Genomic DNA, 20,635 nt, shown 5'->3' with positions numbered 1-20,635 from the left:
ATAAACAAAGCCCGACTCTGAGAAGGGGCCGGGGTGAGCCCAGGGGCCGCGGGGACAAGGTGGGAGGCAGATATTTGATATAGGGGTCTCTACGAGCCAAGCACCCAGAACAGTAGCCCCCCTCGGTGCTGCTAAGGTGCCTGTTTTACAGATGAAGAAACTGAGGCAGGAGGCTAGCCTGCTTTGGAACGTCAACTTCCTGCCCTCGGGGCCGCGCTCCGGACCACAGAGAAAGGGATCGACAGCGGCAGGAAAGAGAAGCAGAGCGCACGCGCCAGGACTCCAAGTCCGGCAGCTCAGGCAAAGAGGGGATGGGGGCGGGGAGGAGATGAAATGAATCTGCTCCTTCCTGCGCAGGCGCTACCGCCACTAGCCGCTCTGCGCCTGCGCAGTATCCCACCTTTGCTCCCACCCCAGCAGCGGCCGTTGAGAGCCGTTGCTTTTCGAAAGACGCGCCAGGCTCCGCAGGATGCGGCGTAGGCGGGGAAGATAGTGGGAAGAAAGGGGCGGTTATCTCCAGAGGTTGAAAAAAAATGCCTGGGCGGCGGCGCCTGCGCCTTAAAGCCCCCAAAGCTCCGCTCTGTTCCGCGTGCCTCCCTGGCCCCAGGCTGGGGAGGGACCGGGGGCGTTGTGGGCGGAGTAGGGGCGGAGCCAGGGGGAGGGACTAGGGATCTCGGGAAAACCAAGACCCCGGAGCATTCGAGTCGGTCAGAGTCCCCTGCTGCGCCGCGAGGAGAGTGGCAGGCCGCGGTGAGTGCATCTACGGGGGTAGCATGTGGGAGGGAGGGGATGAGGAAAGGCCCGGCTCCGCGTGCCCCCCGCTCCGTGTGCCCCCCGCTCCGCGTGCCCCCGGCTCCGCGTGCCCCCGGCTCCGCGTGCCCCCGGCTCCTTGCGTTCCTTTCCCGTGTTGCCCCCTCCGCGCCTTCCCCCTGCCGCTGTTTGCCTCCCTGCCCTTTCCCTGAGTTGCACCCTCCTCCTCTTCACTCCTGCCTCTGTTACCCCCTGCTTCTCTTTACCTCCCTGCCCCTTTCTCCCCACATCTCCTCCTCGCCATCCCCCTGCAACTGTTGCTCCCTGCCTCTGTTTACCTCTTTGTCTATCTCCCCTCCTCTTTCGCCTCCCTGCTGGTTTCCCCCCTTGCTTCTTGTCTCCTCTTCCACACTCCGTCTCCATCCTGGGTGCCCATCCCTCTCTCCTTCCAAATGCTCCCTTCCTGGTCTCCACCTGCCCAGACCCACAATCCCACCCTGTGCTGAGGGCTGGGAACTCCGGCATCAGAAAACGCTCCCCCTTGCCCTTTGTGTTTGTCGGGCTTCTGGGGCCAGGGAAAAGGGGGCTGGACCTACAGTGAGATCCCCCGGGTCCCCCCAGCCACCCCACACCTGGCTCCTGACACCTGGGAGTTCCTGTGGGTTCAGGAGGCCTGTCCCCACTGGGCCAACGTTAGTTGGGGGCCCGGGCAGTCAGGAGCTGAGCCGGTGCCCGTGCCTGGCCCCTAGTAGGCGCTTCCCAGATGTTTCCGAAGGGGGCACGTCCTGCCCTGTGGCCCGGACCTCCCCCCTCATCCCGCTCTCAGGGCTGGCGTCTTGCGGGGGCGGGGCGAGGGGGGGCTGCCTGGTTCTGGGGTTCGGGACTGGAAAGCTGAGGATGCTTCCTCTTCACTTTTGTTTGGGACCTAGAAGAGTGAGAGAGGAGGGGGGGGGGGGAGGCAGAAGGCGGGCTGGAGGTGAGTTCTGGAACGCCCCCTACCTCCCCTCCCCGAGTTCCGCGTGTGTCCCCCGAGGGGAAGGGCTTGGGTTCCGGGTCAGCTCTGACCCGGTGCCAGGCGCGGGGGCTTCTGGGTGTTGGACTTTCCGGAGCAGAACAGTTCGGATCTTTGTTGGCTTTAGGGATGGTTTAAAAAGAAAATCCGCTCAGATGCAAGCGGAAGGGGCTTCCCAGGGATCTTGAAGGACTTTCCCCGAGCAGTGTGTGAGGCTGTTGGGATGATTGTCCCATGGGGCCGGACCCGGTCCAAACTCCCCCAAACCCAAACCGGCTCCAGCCGGAGCCCGGCTTCTTCACAAAAGTGCCACCTGCAGACGCTGCTCTCGGACGGCGGTGGAGCAAAGAGCGGCTGCGTCCGCCCGCGTGGGATGAAAGGAGCAGGGCGAGAGCCCCAGTTTTTGCGGGGCCTCCTGAGAGTTCCCAGGCCTCTTTCTCCTCCCTAAATCTCCCCGGGCGTTTCCCTGAGACTTTAAAATGTGGCCAGTATCGTTTGTCTTCCTGTGGAGGCTGTGAAATAGAATTAATGTTTTATAACGACCTGTTTTATAGATGTGAGGCAATAAAGTGCTAGTGTATTAACATTTACAAAGAAGTTTTACTTTGAACAGAAGAGTGGGCAGTGAACTATTCTTGCTAAAGCCTTTATGGCCATTAAGTTACCATCAGTTGGTGTTTAGCCAGACTCCGTGTAGGCAGGCGCTGTGATGTTGGGAGATCGGAGGAAAGACTCCCCGAGAGAGTCAGAGCAGAAAAGTGGAGCAGATTTGTCCTCGTGTTGCTTGGTGTGGTTTGTTCGTAGAACTTAAGAGCTTGACATCCTAGGGATCATTTTGTGAGAAAACTGACGCCCAGGAGGAGGTCTGCGGCCGGCCAGGCTGGGCGCTGTTCGGTGGGAGGTCTCCAATATTGACCGGTAGCGAAGGCATTTTCACACAGGCTGCCCTGCACACGTTAGAGAGACAGTCGGAGGGCGGAGGGGCAGCCCTGAAGTTGGGAGAACCCGAGTTCCAATCCGCTGTCCGACGCTTACCACTTCCCAGCTGTGTGACCCTGGGCAAGTCACTTAGCCCCAGCTGCCTCTGGGGAAAAATAAAATAGAGACATTCCGCAACTTTGAAGTAATTCTGTAATAGACCACAATACTTAGATATTGGACTTGTCCAGCAAAGTAGCTTAAATTTCCTCGATGGCACGAACAGTTTCTACCAGACATCTCTCTGAAATCGGTCACCGTTATGGGGATAACGTTATAGTAGCCCTGTCCGTTTTCTTTAAGCTCTAAGTTAGAAAAGTTGCTCTCTGGAAATGTGGCTCTATATCATGTGTGAGTGTCTCCCCGTTCCCGTCCCCCCTTCTCCCCCTCGTGTCTGTCCCAGAGTGTCTCGCAGGCAGCAAGCACCTACTGAGCAGTTATTTGGCCCTTAGTTTCCGAGATGACGAAATCTCTCTTGAACCATTGAGTTTCAACGGCCCATGTTTGGGAGAGTGCGGGATGCCATCTTACCAAAATGGTATCGGAAGGATGGCACGTCTGGAAAAAAGATACAAGGCCACGTTAACCAGTAACTTCCATGAAGAGACCTTAGGTCTCTCCAGTCCTGCGATTCCAGACCTGGCCATCTGAGAGACGGGAGTCCTTCCAGACGGGGTCGGGTTCGCTTTACAAGTTACACCTTGATGTTTTCCAAGGGAATTTTTAGGGATGCATTATCACCATTTAGCAAAGAGCTTATGTCCCTAACTTGGAAGTACTTCCCAGTGAGAGCTGTTTAAGTTTCCTAAAATGCCATTTGTTTCCAAGTTACTAACTCTGTTTTTCCTTGTTTCTGGGTGAGGTGAGAAAAGGAAATGAGCTTCTTCCCCAAATGGGTTTTGTGGCTGTGAAGGTTTCTGATAGTTGCCCCATATTCTTTGTTGTGTCTGAAATAGATTTTAAGGGGAGTGGGCCAGCAACTGGATCATGAGCTTACCCTTTTGTGCCATATGGAAGAAATGTCTCACAAAATGATTTGAAAACTAAACTGCCTTTTAAATCATGTGTTGTGGAGGCACAAAAGATTTTAGGGGTGTCTGTTGGCGCTAATTTGTAGTTTCTAGCAGCCCTGCTTTATGTCGCTTTATGAAAGAATGCCTTTCCTATTCCCAGAACTCATTAGGGGAAGAGTCGCTGGGAAATCTGGGACAGTCATAGGAGCATAAAGCCAGGCTGGGGAGGAGACATTAGACATCTGGGCAGATCAGGCCTTCCGGTGGACAGACAGGAAGCTACTTCCTTTAGAGTTGTGATTTCAGAGAGTGTGAGTGTCTGCTGTGTCTGTCTGTATCTGTGTGTCCCAGAGTGTTTCAGCAGGCAACAGGTATCTCTTAAGCACTTACTTTGCCCTTAGTTTCCAGGATGACAAAATCAGAGGCGTAAACCTGCTTCCTCCAAGCCAATCCCAGCTCGGGCCAGCCCTGCCAGGCCTTGGCCTAAGGCAGCAGACGCTGTGGGTGGAAAGTGGTTCCTCGAGTTTAGAAAGTGCCCCTCCTTATCCAGGAGCTTGTGCCTGCTTGAAGTTGGGAAGAACCCCGGGCCCCCACCTCCCCCCTCATTTCCAACCCTCCCAGGCTTGGCTTTTTTATCCCTTAATCCTGGGCCAGCTGATGGGATTAGTCGCAGTCCCTGAGCAGGGAGGTCATTTTGAGCAAGACGAGTGCCCGGCCGGGGATTGGGAGGGGATCAGGGAGGGCCGTGCCAGCCATTGCCCGTGGCGGCGTTTCGTGGGTGGTTTCCATTCCAGCGTGCCAGTGCATGTTATCTGTTGTGGTTCCTGGCTACGTAAGCTTGCTAGCATTGTTTTATGCAAGGAAGGTCCCATGAGCACTTGGCTTTATGGGCTCCCTGCCCTTTTGGAACGTGGATGCACCCTGCTAGTTAGCTTGACTTTTTGAGGCAAAGTCTATTTTACCATCTTTTAAAAACACCAGAAAACTGACTCATTCAATGATTCTGTCATGTCCTTGTTCCTCTGACAGGGTCTTCCTGACCCTTCTTCTTGGCCAGCACACCTGTTTGTTCTAACTTCCTGGACTGGAGATAGAAAGTGAGCTCCTTGAAGGCAGGAACTAAGCTGGTGTAGCCCTGGAGAGCCAGGGCAGGGGCTGGCACTCGTGTGGCCTTCCATGCTCCTCTGCTGGAGGGCGGGGGCCAGGCTTTCAGTGGGAAGACTGTTCCAAGGGAGGCAGCCTCCCAGCCCAGATTCGGACTCAGTGAGACCCACAAAGCCTGTGTGGCTCTTCTCAGAGGGCCATTTCACCTGGCACTCTGGGCATCTCTAGCACACTTTTGAGGACCTTGGAAGTCTCCGTGGCCCCAAGAGCTGTTCTTACGGTTCCCCCGTTAACCTCCAGTTCCTGTGGAGAAGGCCCATCAGGGCGGGCTTCCAGCCTCCTAGCCAGCAGCCTCCTGCCTGCCTCAGGGCATCCCCAAGCTCTGCATTCTGCACTGGCACATCTCTGGTCACTGAACACCCCCACCCCCCCCCACTTCTGCCCGAGTCTGCTCAACTATAGAAAGGGCCACCAAACCCCTCTCGGCCTCCATACCCAGGGCGCCCAGTTTCCTGCAGGACGAGGAGGTCTTTCCCAATCTCTGGCCACGAGTGCTTTCCCCTCTGAGATTGCTTTCCATCTCTTCTCTTATAGACCTGTTTTTTTTTTTTCATGCTCTATTATAATTAGATCCTTGGGGGTCTGGATGGGGGTCTGGCTTTGTATCTCCAGTGCCTAGAAGATAGTAAATGTCTAATAAAGGCTTATTGACTTTGATCTTCAGTTTAAAATGCAATAGTCTTCTCTTCCCCACCTCTCCCCTCCTCCATCCCCCAGTAATCTTGGTTGTATAGAAAAACATAAAATGTTTAGGTTTCAAATTTTTAAATTTCATTTTTAAAATTTAACTGGAATATTTTTAGTTTGACAAACTGTGCTCCCCATGAAGATATTGGCTCTTATAAAGGATCACATGAGATTAGGAAGTCTTAAGCTTACTTTAGGTGATGATAGTCTGTCATTAACTGCTTGTTCTATTGGGTTCTTATCAAACATGGTTTTAAATGATTAGTGTTTGGAGATAGATTCTGAAACATGTTGAATTTGCAAATAATTTGATAAAGTCAATTTTTTTTTCTTTACAGGAAATGCATAATTTTGAGGAAGAACTAACATGCTCCATTTGTTATAGTATATTTGAAGATCCTCGAGTATTGCCGTGCTCCCATACATTTTGTAGAAATTGTCTGGAGAATGTTTTTCAGGCCTCTGGTAACTTTTACGCATGGAGAGCCATACGATTTTCTCTGAAGTGTCCCAACTGCAGAAGCACGGTCGAAATCCCTCCCCCTGGTATTGAGTCTTTACCTATCAACTTTGCCCTGAGAGCTATAATTGAGAAATACCAGCAGGGAGATCACCCAGATGTCCTCACCTGCCCCGAACACTCGAGCCAGCCCCTCAACGTGTACTGCCTGTTGGACCGCCAGCTGGTGTGTGGCCACTGCCTCACCATAGGCCAGCATCACGGCCACCCCATCGACGACCTTCTCAGCGCCTACATCAAGGAAAAGGAGACGCCTCCCAAACTTCTCGAGGAATTGACCGACAATCACTGGATAGAGGTTTGCCTGCTGATTGAAACGTTGGAGGAACACAAATTTGATTTTGAGGAAATTGTCCAGAGTGAACAAGAATTCGTCCTCAATTATTTTAAGAAGCTTAATGAGTTATTGGACGCGAAAAAAGATGCTCTTCTGTCTGCTTTGCGCAATGTTAGGACTGCTATTGATGAAGAATACTCCCCACAAATTGAAAAAATGAAAGAAATCAGAGAGCAGCAGCTTGAATTGATGTCATTGACTACATCTTTGGGAGAGGAGGAATCGCACCTTAAATTCCTGGAAAAAGTCCATAACGTTCGTCAGCGGGTGCAGGCCTTGAAACAAAGAAAACTCCCTTACATTAAACATCTTGAAATTTATCCGCGAATTAGCCGGATTTTAAGGACAGAATGGTCAATGACTAAAATTGGTCAAATAAAAAAACTTGAGGTTCCAGAAATAAAGCTTTCTCCGCGAAGGTTCCTGTGTGCCCCCCCTCCCCGTAAGAAGAAGAAAACAGAGTTTTGGAAGATTTTAAGCATTTTTATATTGACACTTTTTTCAGCGCTGTTGTTAATATTTTTTAGTGACCATCTGCTGCCCATTTTTAATGACTTTAGTGACATAAGTTCAGTCTATTTTTCAGAAGCTTTTCAATTTCTGTATCATCTTTTATCTAGCAACATGTATACAGCTAAAGAAACGATATGCCACACTTATGATGTGCTGAAGCAGTTAATATGGGATGCCATTTCTGAATATTCAGATGCAAATTAATTATGTTTACCTCTCTAGCCAGTTCTTCGTTAGCCGTGTGAAGTGGGGAGTGGGGACAGGCCAGCCTTTTGGCAACACTACCAAAGATGGCAAAATGTCATCAAAGCTTGAAGTGTCGTGTTTTGGTAAGAGGAAGAAAGGAGGGAGAAGAAATTTTCCTATTACTTGGAGTCCGTTTTCTAATTATTTTGAATCAAGATTATTCAAAATTTACTCATCCATTTTGGCTAATAAAGATTGACTTTTATAACATTGTGAACTTTGCATATGTGTTCATTGAGATTGTTTCCCCTCAACAGAATCATACATGCTGGTCACTCTTTAAAACTTTTTGCCATATCTGCCCATTCTCCCAGTCCGTGATCCCTCGCGCTGGCCATCCTTTCCTTCGTGTAGCGTTGACCCTGTACTTACAAAGTCAACTCCAAGCTGTCCCTGTTCCCTTTTCTGGGGGCAGCCCAGCCTTATCTTCTGCCCAGGATCCCGGGTTTAGAGCTGGAGGGGACCTCGAAGATTCAAATCCAATTCCCTTTTTTTGAAAGATGAAGAAGTGAGGCCCAGGGAAGTTAGGACTTGTCCTGTCACATTGGCGTACCAACTGCTGTTCCCGCTGTACTCTAACCCCACCGGGACTTCCTTAGGAATTGTTCCGTTTTTCCTTTTCACATTCCCCATAGCTGTTGATCTTTTTCTTAAGTCTCCTGTGTTCACCCTGTGCCTCCAATCTGGGCAGTCTTTTTGAGAAAACGGGAGCAGTTCAGTAGTCTTTTTATTCTTCTGTACCTCAGAAACCTTTATTGCCCTCCCATCTTTGTTTTGGTGCCTGAGGAAGTGGGTGTTTTTTTAATAAAACAATTCTAAAAAATAGATATCTCACTTTGCCTGCTGAGTCTTGTCATCTCTGCAGGACGTGGGCAGTGGGCTCATCGTGGGTAATCTGGAATATCTTTTAAGTCTTCGCTATGTCCTTACTATATAAATTCTGCTCTATTCATTCTGTTTCAGTTCATAGGAGTAGTCCCATGATTCCCTGAAACCATCCCTTGCCTCTTTTCTTAGAATAATGTATTCCAATGAATTCACATACCATAATTTCTCTATTCTCCAACTGACTTGGCCCTGCTTAGTTCTTTGCCACAACAAAGAGCTACTGTAAACATTTTGTGCACATGGATCCTTTAACTCTTAACTGCATTCCAGACTTTGTACTGAGCTCTTGGCACAGTGCTCAGGACATAGAACGCACTTGATAAGGGCCTATTAACTCATTGAATGACTTGGAGAGCTCCAAATACGGTTAACTTTCAGGGCATAGTTCCAGTGGTAGAGATGTGATAGATTCAAAATGTAGCTCTAGACCTTTCTCATTCTCCCCCCAGACATGGGCTATGCCAGAATTTGTTTTGTTTGACTATATGTTTGTAAAAGTAGTTTGGGGTTTTTTTTTTTTTTTGCCTTGCTTTCTCTTCTTGAAGAAGGGGTGTTGGCTAGGAAGGAGAGAATTTGGATCAGAAAGTTTTTTTTTTAAAGAAAAAATTTCCTGTTCATACCCACAGATATATATCAAGTGAGAAGTGGCTTCTTTTCTTATACATTTGGGTCAATTCTATGTCAATCTTGGAAATGGGCATTTTTTTCCCCATCTGTTTCCTCTCATTGTAGTTGCATTGGTTTTGTCTGTGCATAAACTTGTTTTAAATGATTAAAATTGTCCACTTTATCTTTTTAATCCTCTATCTTTTGTTCACTTATGAACTTTTCACCTAATCATAAATCTGAAAGGTAATTTTCCCTTTCCCTTTCCCTTTTGTCTTGCCACTGAATTTTAAGAAGTTTGGAAAAGACTAATGCTGATTGCAACTCGTTTAAATCCAATTCACTTTCAGGTCATTGATCCTTTTTGAACTCAAAACAATTTGTCACCCTTTATATCTAGACATTTTTTTTTGTCTGCTACTTAATTCCATTTAATTAATCACTTTTTCCAAAAATATCTCCACATCATGCTGCACAAGAAAAATCAGATTAAAAAGGTAAACAAAACCAAAAGCAAACAACAACAAAAAAAAGGTTGAAAATGCTATACTGTGATGTATATTCATTCTCCCATAGTCCTCTTTCTGGATGCACATGGCTCTCTATCACAAGTCTATAGGAATTGCCTTGAATTGCCTCATTTTTGAAAAGAGCCGGGTCCATCACAGTTGATTATCACATAGTTGTGAACAATAATCTCCTGGTTCTGCTCACTTCACTCTGCATCAGTTCCTATAAATCTCAGGCTTTTCTGAAATCCTCCTGCTGGTCATTTCTTATAGAACAATAACATTCCATAGCATTCATACACCGTAACTTATTCAGCCATTCTATAATTGATGGGCATCTACTCAGTTTGCAGTTTCTTGCCACCTCAAAGAGGGCTCCCATAAACATTTCTGCACGAGGGTCCCTTTCCCTCCTTTATGATCTCTTTGGGATATAAGCCTAGTAGAAACACTGCTGGATCAAAGGGTATGCACAGTTTCATAGCTCTTTGGGCATAGTCCATATTTCTCTCCAGAATGGCTGGATCAGTTCACAACTATCAACAATGCATTAGTGTCCCAATATTCCCATCATCCCCTCTAACATTCATTATCTTTTCCTGTGTCATGTATTCTTTTGGAGCTTATGGAGATATAAAATGTGAAATGCTGTTTTATTTGTAATTTCTGTCAACTTTTCAGTTTCCCAAGCAGTTTTTATTGAATAGGAAGTTCTTACCCTAGTAGCACAGGTTTTTGGGTTTATTGACCTCTAGTCTAGTGTGTATAATTTGAGATACAGTACTAGAACCCCTTCTTTCCTGCTTTTTAAATATATAAAAAAAAAAAATTTCCCTTGAGATTCTTGATTGCTTCTTCCAATTTAATTTTTTTTTTTTTTTTTTTAGTGCTTTTGGTAGTTTGAAAAATGAAACATGGGTAGCACTTCAATTTTATTGTGACTGAGCCGACCTATGAACAGTTAATATTTCTCTGTTTTAAGGTTTCATTTCTGAAAAGTATTTTGTAATTATATTCATATAATTGCTATTCTTGGCAGATAGACTCAGAGGTGTTTTGTACATTCTGTAATCACTGTTAGTGGAATTCCTTCCTACTTTCCCTGGGACAGGGAATCTCCTTGCCAAGGTTAATCACTTTTCTTTTGCCCTTGATCAGGGTATCATCATTTTGCCTCTTCCATCTGACATCTGCTTTAATCTTTCCCCTGCCTACTAGGTACCCTATAAGCACTGTGCTAAGCCCTGGAGTTATGAATAGAAAAAACCAGTTTTCAATCTAATGGAAGCAGACGTCACTCAAAAGGAAGCTGAAAAGTGGGGGCAGGGTGGCTTATCCGACATGAGGGCACAATGGAGAAATCGAAAGAAGGGGGGCAGGAGGGAGTGGCTGGCCTGGGCGCCCTCAGTGGAGGTTTTGGGGGAGCTCGGGGCTCAGGACTCAGTAGTGGAGGTGATTCTCTTGAGGAAGATGAGGTTCTTGGGAATGTGATGAAAAAACCCAGCAGGGTCTCGTCGACGGGAATCCTGGTCAGGATGTAACTGTGATCACTGAGTTTTCATTATCAAGAAGTTGCTGATCACCTGAGAAGCATCCGGATGATCTAGTCCTGCATTGGTATCACTCTCAAATAGAATGGCTCCTTGCAGCTTACTATGTTGACTTGGAAACCACCGAATATATTTGTGTTTTATTGATTTGGTGAACATTTCCCAATGACACTTGAATTAGGTTCCTGCACAGGGGTGCTTTGTCAGCCCCTACAATCCCTCGGTAGGACTTTGTCGCTCGTGTTTTGTGCTTTTGTTCCAACCCCCCTCTGTAGGATCACCAGGAGCGGAGGGGGCTAGCTCGGGGGATGCCCTGCCCCCTGTGTCACAGGGACTGGGAACCTCGGGATGAGGAAGCCCCCTGGACCAGCACAGGTCGGCAATACCTTCCATCAGGCCGTGTAGGAGAGCTGTTCAGAGTGGGCCAGATGGTGACCCAGCTTGAGGCTCTGGGGTCACGCCGAATAAACTAAGATGGTCTCCACATGGCTAAAACCCTCCACCCCTGGGTAATGCAGCCAAGGCTCTGTTGGGGGAGACCTCGGCTCGAACCCCAGAACTACCACGTCCTTGGTACAGCCCGAGACAGGCTCAAACAAACTTGGAGGAACAGGAGCCTGTCATCTTTCCTAATCTGCCAGTCCACACCAGGGCTGACATTTCTTCTGGGGAGACAGGACGACAGTGGGGGTAGCAGTGATCACCAGTGGTTCTGACTGCCTGCCCCTTTGGGAAGGTTCCCATCATTTCAAACACCTGCCACAGGATCCGAAATTCTCCCTAGAGGACGTGTGGCCCACCAAAGAGCTCAGTGACAGCTTCATTATGGAAGGACTGGGGGATAGACCCAAAGTAAAAAAGGGGCCTTGCAGTGCAAAATGTCCTGGGACCAATGGGGGGGGGGGCTAAATGGTCCCTGAGGTCCCCTCTAGCTCTCTCTGCCCCTCCAGACGGAGCTGACCAGTCCTGCAGCCACAAAGAGCTGGGGTGAGCCAGCAGGCTGAGGAGATCCCTCCTGGTTTTCCTTCTCTCCCTGGGTGGGCACCTCAATGGGGCCATTCTTCCCTCAGCCCTGAGGCTCCCTGCTGGTCAGGTCCGCTGCAGAGGTAAGGGAAACTTCTCTGCTATGGAGGAGACTCCTCCTCACCCCACCCGTTCTTTCCCCATTCCACTCCAGCAGGTTCGATCTGGGGCACCAGAGAGGACCAATCTGCTGTGGGTTGGTTAAAGGGTCCTTGCTTAAAACGGGCAGTCCTGCTGCTATCAGGGAAGCGTGACAAAATGCAAACAAAAATCGGACATATAAAAACAGTTTATGAAAATACATTTACAAAAGTGGAAGAGCATAAAAATAGATCAATAATACAACTTGCTGATTGCTATTTCCCCAACTGGTCACAACAGACTGAGGATCAGCAAAGTCCTTTGGATGCAATTAATGTCGTTCTGGGTAACTACAGCAGAGAAAAGTCTGAAGCTCCCTGGGACAAGCAGGGAAGGGCACTCACTGACCAGATCATTTTAGCCTTAAGTGAGCCTTTTGTTCTTAAGTAGATCTTTTTTTTAGAGTGGATTTTTGATTACAATCCCATTCCAGGTGGAGGTCTTTAGAAATCTACCTTAAGTATCCAATCAGAAAGCTAAATTATGACGTCAACCCCTGGGATTATATTTCCCCTTCCCCTGCTAACCTCCTTTTGGGGTTAATGTGCTAAATATCCCTATGGATTTAGCCCACCAGCCAGTGGCGTACTTCCACTTCTTGATGTGGCTTCTTCTGATTAACTGTGAGTTTACCTGAGAACTTGTCTTTCCCCTTGTTAATTGTTAAAACCCCTTTCCTTGCTAACTCCTGTGAGTTAACATATAACAGATGGTACTTCTCTCTAACTTGTGATGGATGCCTATGACATAATTTCTTTCTGTCATGAACTTAATCTCTATTATGCTATTTTTACATTATATTCTTTTTACAATCTATTGCTTTCCAAATCTGTTTTCCTTTACAATTCATGGGGCCTATTATACCTCTTCATAATGACTTTGGGACTTATCACCACACTTTTTGTGATGTTTTGGGTCTTGTAAATTCTAATGAGTCGATAGGCACCTCATACATATTATTTCTAAGTGAAATGATCATAAACTGGGCGTTTTTCATTTATTCCTAAAAAAAAGAAAACAAGAAATAACAGTATTTCAGTGACATTTAACAGATATTTACATAAGCTAAAATGCTTTAATAGGAGTTAGTTCTAATAAATACCCAAGTATCTACCTGTCTTTGCTCCTCTCCATGAGCACAGATGACAGTCCCAAAACATTCGTTAATCTTTAGACCAGCCTGAAAACCAAAAGGAAACAGGATGCTTTTCATCAATTCACTGTTACAATTTACTTTCCTCAGGATGAAACAATGAAACATGTGAGCGTGCTGCAGAAATTTTGTTACTGATGCATACAACATCTCATTAAATAGAAGTTATTTCATACTTCAAAGATATTCTCCCTTACACTCATGGCTTTGAAACTCCTCCCTCCCTCTTTCCCTTCCTTCCCTCCCCCCTCCCCCCCCAAGGAGATCAATGTTTGCATTCTCTTTCAGGTTTATTTTCTCAGTTTCTATTAATAGTTAACCGATTGTGTGTTTAAGCACAGATATATACTCTACTCTGTGTAGCTGGCTCACCCAAAATAGGGCTTCGTTATTTCTTAGGGAAGGAAAACTGAATATGTAAACACTAAGAATATTTTTCATATTCTTCTCCACCTTGACCCCTATCCCCAGCAAGAATGCTAAATCGGAGTCAAGTGCTAACTCTAGATTAGGATTTACCACCTTGGGTGGGGGGGAGGTAAAAAATAAATGGCTATTTCTAATTAAATTTTTAAGAGGTTGCCACTGACTTGTCCTTGGGTATCATGTTAGAATGAGTACATTTCACCCAGTGCAGAAGGAAACCGGGGATTGAAGGTCTTTTCGATTTGTTGAAAGTAGATTTAAGTTGAGGGAAACTTATTACCATGTGGGTTTTCCTTAAACTACAGAAAGAACAGTTGTGACTCTAACATGAATTTGCATGAAAAAGTGTTCTTTGACTCCTTAGCCTGCTCTTCCTGCCATCTTCCCCATTTGGAGGGAACAGAAGAGGGGTCCTTTTGGGGAAGGTGAGAGGGGCAAGAGACAACGCACTTTAAGTGTCTGGCTGGGTTTATGAATGAAAACACTAGATCTAGTGTTAGGACAGGTTAAGTTGGTAGACAACAGAAGCCATGGTACAATTAAGTGTCAAAAGCACTTAGGAATGGAAGAACTTTCCTTAAGCTACTGGAAAAGCAAACTCTAGTGTGTGTTTTTTTTTTTTTCAGAGGAATAGTTCACACATTGACAAAAGCCTTTAAATATAGCCTTCTGTGGAAGAGTGCTAGTATCCCATCCTACAGATAAAGAAACTGAGGCTTAGAAAAATGGTCCTGTTAAGTCTATAAGTAAACTGGGATGTGAATCGAGTTCTCAAGAGGCTGCATAGGAAGTGGTGCTGGCCTTGGAGTCAGGAAAACCAGGGTTCAGATCCTTGTCACTTATTGTTGTATTTGTGAGCCATGTCCTGGCTTGTCTTGCTTGCCTGTAAAAAAGGCTAACTTGTGCCCAAAAATCTTCATGGACTGTTTAAGCTAATGGGTAACTTCTATTAGGGACTCTGGGCAACTTCAGAGCACAAAATATCAGTTATCAATCAGTCTGGTGCCAAAGTCAAGGTGAGATAAAATGATCTTGGGTAATCTGTTAACTGTGAAGTAGCACCTAAAAATGCTTCACTTGAGAAATGTAGAGACTGGGCAGGTGATAGGGAAACCAGGAAGCATTGGTTGGGGAGAAGAAATTGGGGAAAGTGGGTTTGATTTTTGTTTTGAAAAGCCAAAAAGGGAGGTGTAAAGCCCAGGAAGCAAAGGTGAATAATGCAAAAGATGAAGAAGCCAGGACTGCAGAGCAGAAGTCCCACTAGTTAGAAGGGGCAGGATCCCCAGGCAAATGGTTTGGAGTTACAAAAGATGGGGGGCTTCTGTGCACCCTCCAACAAGGTGGGAACAGAGACTCGAGCTCCATTTTTCTTTCTGTTCCAAGACTAGGTAAGCCAGCAGGTGTAATCTGAAAGGGGGGAAGAGCTGGGGAGCAAACTAAGTAGGGACTACAAACCATGGTGGGACCCAAGCAGGGCTCTCTGAGGGAAGGGGGTCAGACAGAGAGCTTCTGTGGCAGCCTGGGCTGAGATCCCTCAAGCAAACTAGAAGACCTCATGCAGACATGTTGATTCCAATTGCAACTTGTGGCTTTGTAACATTGTGTAGAGTTTAAATCCTATACTCAAGTTTCTGATAATGAATAAAAGATTCAGGAGACCCTTACTGATATCCGAAGAAGTGGCTTGAAGAATTCTGGGAATGGACAGGAACTCACCTCATACTTGGATAATCTTGGTGAAGAAAAGCCCAAGATTTGTCTGTGCACCTCCAGCTTCATTAATGATACTTGGTCAGAAGCGTGAGACTTTATTACTAACACTGAGCTATTTCCTCAGTGTGTTTACAATGAGCAAAAAATACTAAGAAATAACACACACATTACCAGTGGAGTCACATTTCAAGAACTTTATTGTTCTTAGAGAAAAATAGATCCCTCACATTTTAAGTTTTTCAGTGAAATTCTCAGACTACTTCTATAGATAGATCTCAGGTTAGTCCAGTGTCTAGGAATGACTGGTAGCTGGGGATCACACATAACCACGGCTTGCTAAGGGTAGAAATCAATCGATCTTTCCAGGAATTTTCCTGATTGATGTGGGTAGAAATCAATTCAGAGCAAATTAAAAGAAAATGTTAAAAAAAAATATCAAGTTTGGCTGCCCCAGGTTACAAATATACTCATTGTTGTGGCGGTGGCCAAATTCTCTACCTCCTTCGTACAAGACGAAGCTCCACTCTGCAGCTGAGCAAGGGAAGCATCAAGGGGCCTAAACCATGACCATTCAGAATGAATATTGCTTTTATCTGTGTGGGAGGCTAGCTGGAGTCTTGGCCCTCCCAGCATGTAAGAATGTTTTCCATCATCAAAAGGGGGATTCTAAGTCACAATCCTAGAGAAAAGGTAATTGTGGTCCGAGGAATCAGTTGTTCTTGGTGCCCCTCCAAAAATGAAGAATGAGCATCACTTATATTAATATATCAAAAATAAGATCCATTTCTGCTCAGTTGAGGTTAGCATGAAGTCTTTCATATTTTAAGGGGCAAGACATATCAGAGGAGATTCTTATTAATCCATCTGGGATAGCATGATCCCATTCTGCCATTAATTAGCACGACTTTAGGTAAGGCACTACACTTAACACTTTCTTCCTTTTTGTTATTTCAGATTCTGTCTTTATCCTTTTTAAGTATTATCTGGGGATTTCTGGAGCCCCCACGTACCCTTTCCCAATTCTCTCTCTCTACATTCAGTGAACTCTGAAAACAAGGTATCACTGGTGATGACAGGTATGGGCCTGCATTTCTCACAGTCCAGACATCTCCTTACTCAGTCACATCCTCAATGTTGTTTTCAGCAAAAGGATCTTGTCCTAGCTTTTAATTATGTTGCTAGAGTCATTGTGTATATTGTTCTGCTTAATTCTGAATATAAAGCCAATTAAATGACTGAGTTCAAGAAGAAAGAGAAATGTGGATCTGCCCATGGGGGTGATCCTCAGAAATTGTGTCACCCGGTGAGTCAGGAGCTTTATGTTTGGTATTGTCAAAGTTGACACCAAAGCTCCTGCTGGAGTGATTCCTCCATAAGAGCTTGCTCAGTCTGCTTCGTCTGCATCAAACGCCTTGCTCACACTTCATGGTCACTTTCAGGCTCGCCAAGAAACTCCAAGTCAAGTTTTTATCTTTTATGTCACTAGTAATTGTCACTCAGCTCATCAAGCTCAAAAAGTGTGTCCCCCAGATGCTGTCAACACATGGTGACTATTGATTCGGGGCATCTTTTGATGCTCTTTGATTTTTGTTCCTTGGTTTTGTATGGATTTGTGTCTGTCCCTTTCTAGAATCATCAGGTCTTTTTTGAGACGTCACCTCTTTGAGTTCTGTTGAAACTGCATTGCTTCTAATATTCACTGAGTTTATAGGGGATACTCAGAACATCAGTTCTCAGATCAGCTTTTGGGGACTCCTGGCTTGTGGGTTCTTAGGAATATATAAAGTGAAATGATAGCCAGGGGCAAACTCATTTACTCAATATTGGAGTAGGATGAAAAGAGTTTATAAGAAACAAGCCTGGAGAGAGCCTGATGTGAGACCACAGCTCTGCCTTATACTCCCAAGAGTATCTATACATAAAACTAGAAAAAGGACGAGAAATCAACATGAAATGGAACAGTTTTGCCACAAGTTCTATGGTGATATCTTCTTATAGCCAATAATTGATTGATTGGAAACTCTCTTAATGAAGGCAATCTTCAGGAATTCCAGGAAGATGATATACCGTCTTAATTATCACCTTTAAATCTAGGAATAGAAATACACCCAGAAAAGAAATATATTCACTCCAAATTATAATGAGGACTAACATTTTCATAGCACTTGAGAGCTTTTAGAAGCTGTTATGTCTTGCAATAATCCTCTGAGGTAGGTGATATTTTTCCCCCTTTGGATATGGAGAAAGACATTTTCAGAATCCAGAGTCATACAGTTAATAAAAGTTTTTGGTGGGATTCAAATACGGGTCTATATGGTCTGTTTATCATGCTAGTTACTATGTACTAGTTGATTTTGCTGAATTTCTTTCTCCCTTCTTCTCTCCCTTCCTGTTATTCTGGGCAAATCATTTAACTTCAGTTTTTTCATTTGTCAAGTAATCTGGAGAAGGAACTAGCAAATACTTCCAATATTTTTGCCAAGAAAATCCCAAATGGGGTCATGAAAAGTTGGACATGACTGAATATTAAACTTAGCATCAAGACTAGACTTGGAGAAACGGACTATTTTCTGAAAGTATACTTAACTATCCAATGTATTAAAATTATAGTTTCATGATGAAGTAAAAATTATGTGTCAAAGTTTGGCAAACTCAATGCCAAGTCATATACAATAAATAATTGATGCCAAATGAGGACATATTGGATAGGAAAGTTTTATTTTTTAAAGATGTAAAAAGTTGTAGCGTTTATTATGTAAGTCCCAGGTAATTTACACATCAGCATAATTCTATATTTCTTTTTGTCTCTTGATGTCATATTTACAACGCTCATTTCTAAACTTCTGAGTTTCATCATCTTGTTCCAAGATTCTTTATTTTCTGTTAATATATTTTTTTGGTAACTCCAACTCTTCCTTTTATTTTTTTTAGACACAATTTTATGGTATCTTAAGGAATTTTTGGCTTTTCTTTTTGAAGGTTTATGGTGATTTTCTTCTTTTAAAATATAATAGTTCTCTCTGGGAGAAAGGTTTCTTGGGGAGGTTTTCTGGAGGCAGCCTTAGTATCAGTTCAGATCAATAATTACCCCAAATGCAGCCAGGCGATAAAAGTTCAGATCTTTTATTGCCTTCAATATAGCCTGATTAGCTTAGAAGCCTATCTCTCTGCTTTGTTCCAAGAGCTCTTGCAGCTTTGTCCTTTGCTTTTGCCTCTGCTTTCTTCAGCCCCCAATTCAGCTCCAAGTTGAATCTGTCTTGCCTCTGAGAGAGGCTCTCAATCTCCCAGAGTGCTCTGTATCTGCACCCAGTGTGCTCCTCTCCAATCTAATTCAGCTGAACTCTCTTGACTGGGCTTATATATGACTCTTCTGAGAGAATGGGATTATGGGTTTTCTCCCAGAGTGCTCTCTGGCCCTAAGAGCCTCAAGGGAGGTGTGAATTAAAAAAATTACAAAGTTTACTTTGTGAATCTCCCATACTTGTGAGCTCCAGTTAGTACTGGTGTGAACACAAGCATTGTATCAATTAGTTCTACTTAGTATCTTGTTTCAGGTTCTGGCCCAAAACATCTCCTTGTAAGATCAGATCAATGATACTGAACCATGCTAAATTAGATAATTATTATCTCTATCAACTCTAATGACTTAACAGTTTGTAAAGATTCCAACAAAAGTTGATATATTTAAAAATGAATCCAAAATGTTTCAGCATTTCTTCCATATTATGTTTTCCTTGTGTTATAGCACTTACCAATTAGTTAATTATTTTTGATTCATTATTTTGAGGATTTTTAAGTGTTTTTCTGCTCTGGAGGTACTTCTATTCCTATGTTTAAAGGTGATATTGAGAAGGTACACCATCTTTCTAGATTCAGTAAGAATTTTCAATCAACCAATAAATGATTGGCTATGAGAACATAGTCATAGAACTGTTCCTTTTCATGTTAATTTGTTGTCCTCTTTCCAGTTTTATCTGCAGATACTCTTGGGATGATAAAGCAGATCTATGATCTTACAGCAAGTGCTCCAATCTTGTTTCTCCATCACTTGCTGTTTGCTATTTTGTTAGAATGATTCTCATAAACTCCTTCATCCTGCTCTATAATAGTTTGGAAAGAAGCTTGTTCTAAGCCACTCTTGCCTTTGGCTCCCATTTCTCTTTGGCTAAGGGAGATTAGATGTTGTCTTGCTCCGGCAGCTCTGGCTAGCACGTTGTGCCAATCATTCTGTACTAGTGAAAATTCTCTAAAATGGTATGAAATTAATTCGTCATGCATTTGCCATTTGGTGGCCGGAAGTACTTGTGTAGACATTTGATTGCATTTTCTGTGTCCCAGTTATTGAGAAATGAGTCAAGACTGGGCAGCCCTCAAGTAAAACAGGGATTTGGAGATGGAATTCCACTTTTGTTGATGGAAGGAGGCAGCTTGGTGTAGTGGAATTCGAGGTGGGGTGGGATTAGTGAGATGGATGCCGGCTAGGGCTGGATGTCATTCCAGAAGAGTATTGAGCATGGAGCTCTTATTTATTACACATCAAATATTTGCAGTCTGGGGAATGATTCTTTTTTGAGATTAAGGATAAACGCCATTCTCCTGGTCACTCAGAGGGAGTTAATAGGCCAGCCCAGACTTGGAGGGGAAGTGTGTTTAATCTAAGCCATCTTGGTCTCTCTTCCCGTTATATACTTATTACGCAAAAGACAATCAAGGATAATGAACCATGTTTCTCAAAGCAAGCAAGCCAGTAATCAAAGATAACAGCTAGGTTGGTTTAGGCAATGGAAGACACACAGATAAAGGAGGCTTTCTGGTCTCAGCTCACTCAGGAAGGGAAGTATGTCATCTGGATGCTCAAGTCTTAGGTACTGGGAACAGCCGACATGTTAGGGTGCCCACTGTCCCTCATATACCTGTGGTTCTTTTTCCTTGTTCTCTGACTCTTCTCCAGGTCTTTCTCCCAGACACACACTGCGTCACCGGGCTCAGAAGTCTCTCAGCTGATCAGGAGTCACATTCCCCTGTAGGTAAACAGCCGTACAGGTGTCATGGAGCCGAGCTTGGGGACGGCACCGCAGGCCGTCATGGCACCTTTTGGTTTTTCCCCTAACAACATGAAGATCTGATGCACAGAAATATTTTATTCTGAAATGATAGTCATGCTGGAACCGCTTTTACTCATCTATTGACAAGGAGTTCTCAGTCCAGGCAGAGATAAGGAGGTTTTGACCTGAGTGGAAGCAGGGGGCTGACTCTGAGAACAGAGGAAGGGATGGAAGGAAGATGTCTGGAGAGGGAGACACGACTTGGCAATGGATTGTACATGGGGAGTGCACAAGTGAGATAAACATGGCACTGGCCTAGCCCCACTGTGAGCCTGGGGTCTCGAAGGGTGGTGATGTTTGA

The 20,635-nt window shown here is 44.9% G+C and overlaps 2 protein-coding genes across 2 annotated transcripts in view; both read left to right on the top strand.

The window, feature by feature from the left end:
• Positions 1-641: 641 nt before the first annotated feature.
• Positions 642-7,437, top strand: TRIM59 (tripartite motif containing 59). Its single transcript, XM_051983098.1, has 2 exons — positions 642-750; positions 5,943-7,437. The coding sequence occupies exon 2, from the start codon at positions 5,946-5,948 to the stop codon at positions 7,176-7,178; it is 1,233 nt and encodes a 410-aa protein (XP_051839058.1). The 5' UTR covers positions 642-750; positions 5,943-5,945; the 3' UTR covers positions 7,179-7,437.
• Positions 757-20,635, top strand: part of LOC127552836 (uncharacterized) — a 29,266-nt gene continuing 9,387 nt past the window's right edge. Inside the window, exon 1 of the mRNA XM_051983099.1 lies at positions 757-1,796. Coding sequence (XP_051839059.1) covers positions 790-1,796 — 1,007 coding nt within the window. The 5' untranslated portion in view covers positions 757-789. The remainder of the gene's footprint in view (positions 1,797-20,635) is intronic.

This window comes from Antechinus flavipes, chromosome 3 (genome assembly GCF_016432865.1).
Source record: "Antechinus flavipes isolate AdamAnt ecotype Samford, QLD, Australia chromosome 3, AdamAnt_v2, whole genome shotgun sequence".
Classification (NCBI taxonomy): domain Eukaryota; kingdom Metazoa; phylum Chordata; class Mammalia; order Dasyuromorphia; family Dasyuridae; genus Antechinus; species Antechinus flavipes.
This window is presented reverse-complemented; position numbering and strand designations above follow the sequence as displayed.

What these genes read in the sequence shown, in the direction of transcription:
- TRIM59 (XM_051983098.1), top strand. Translation starts at nt 5,946, where the DNA reads ATGCATAATTTTGAGGAAGAACTAACATGCTCCATTTGTTATAGTATA.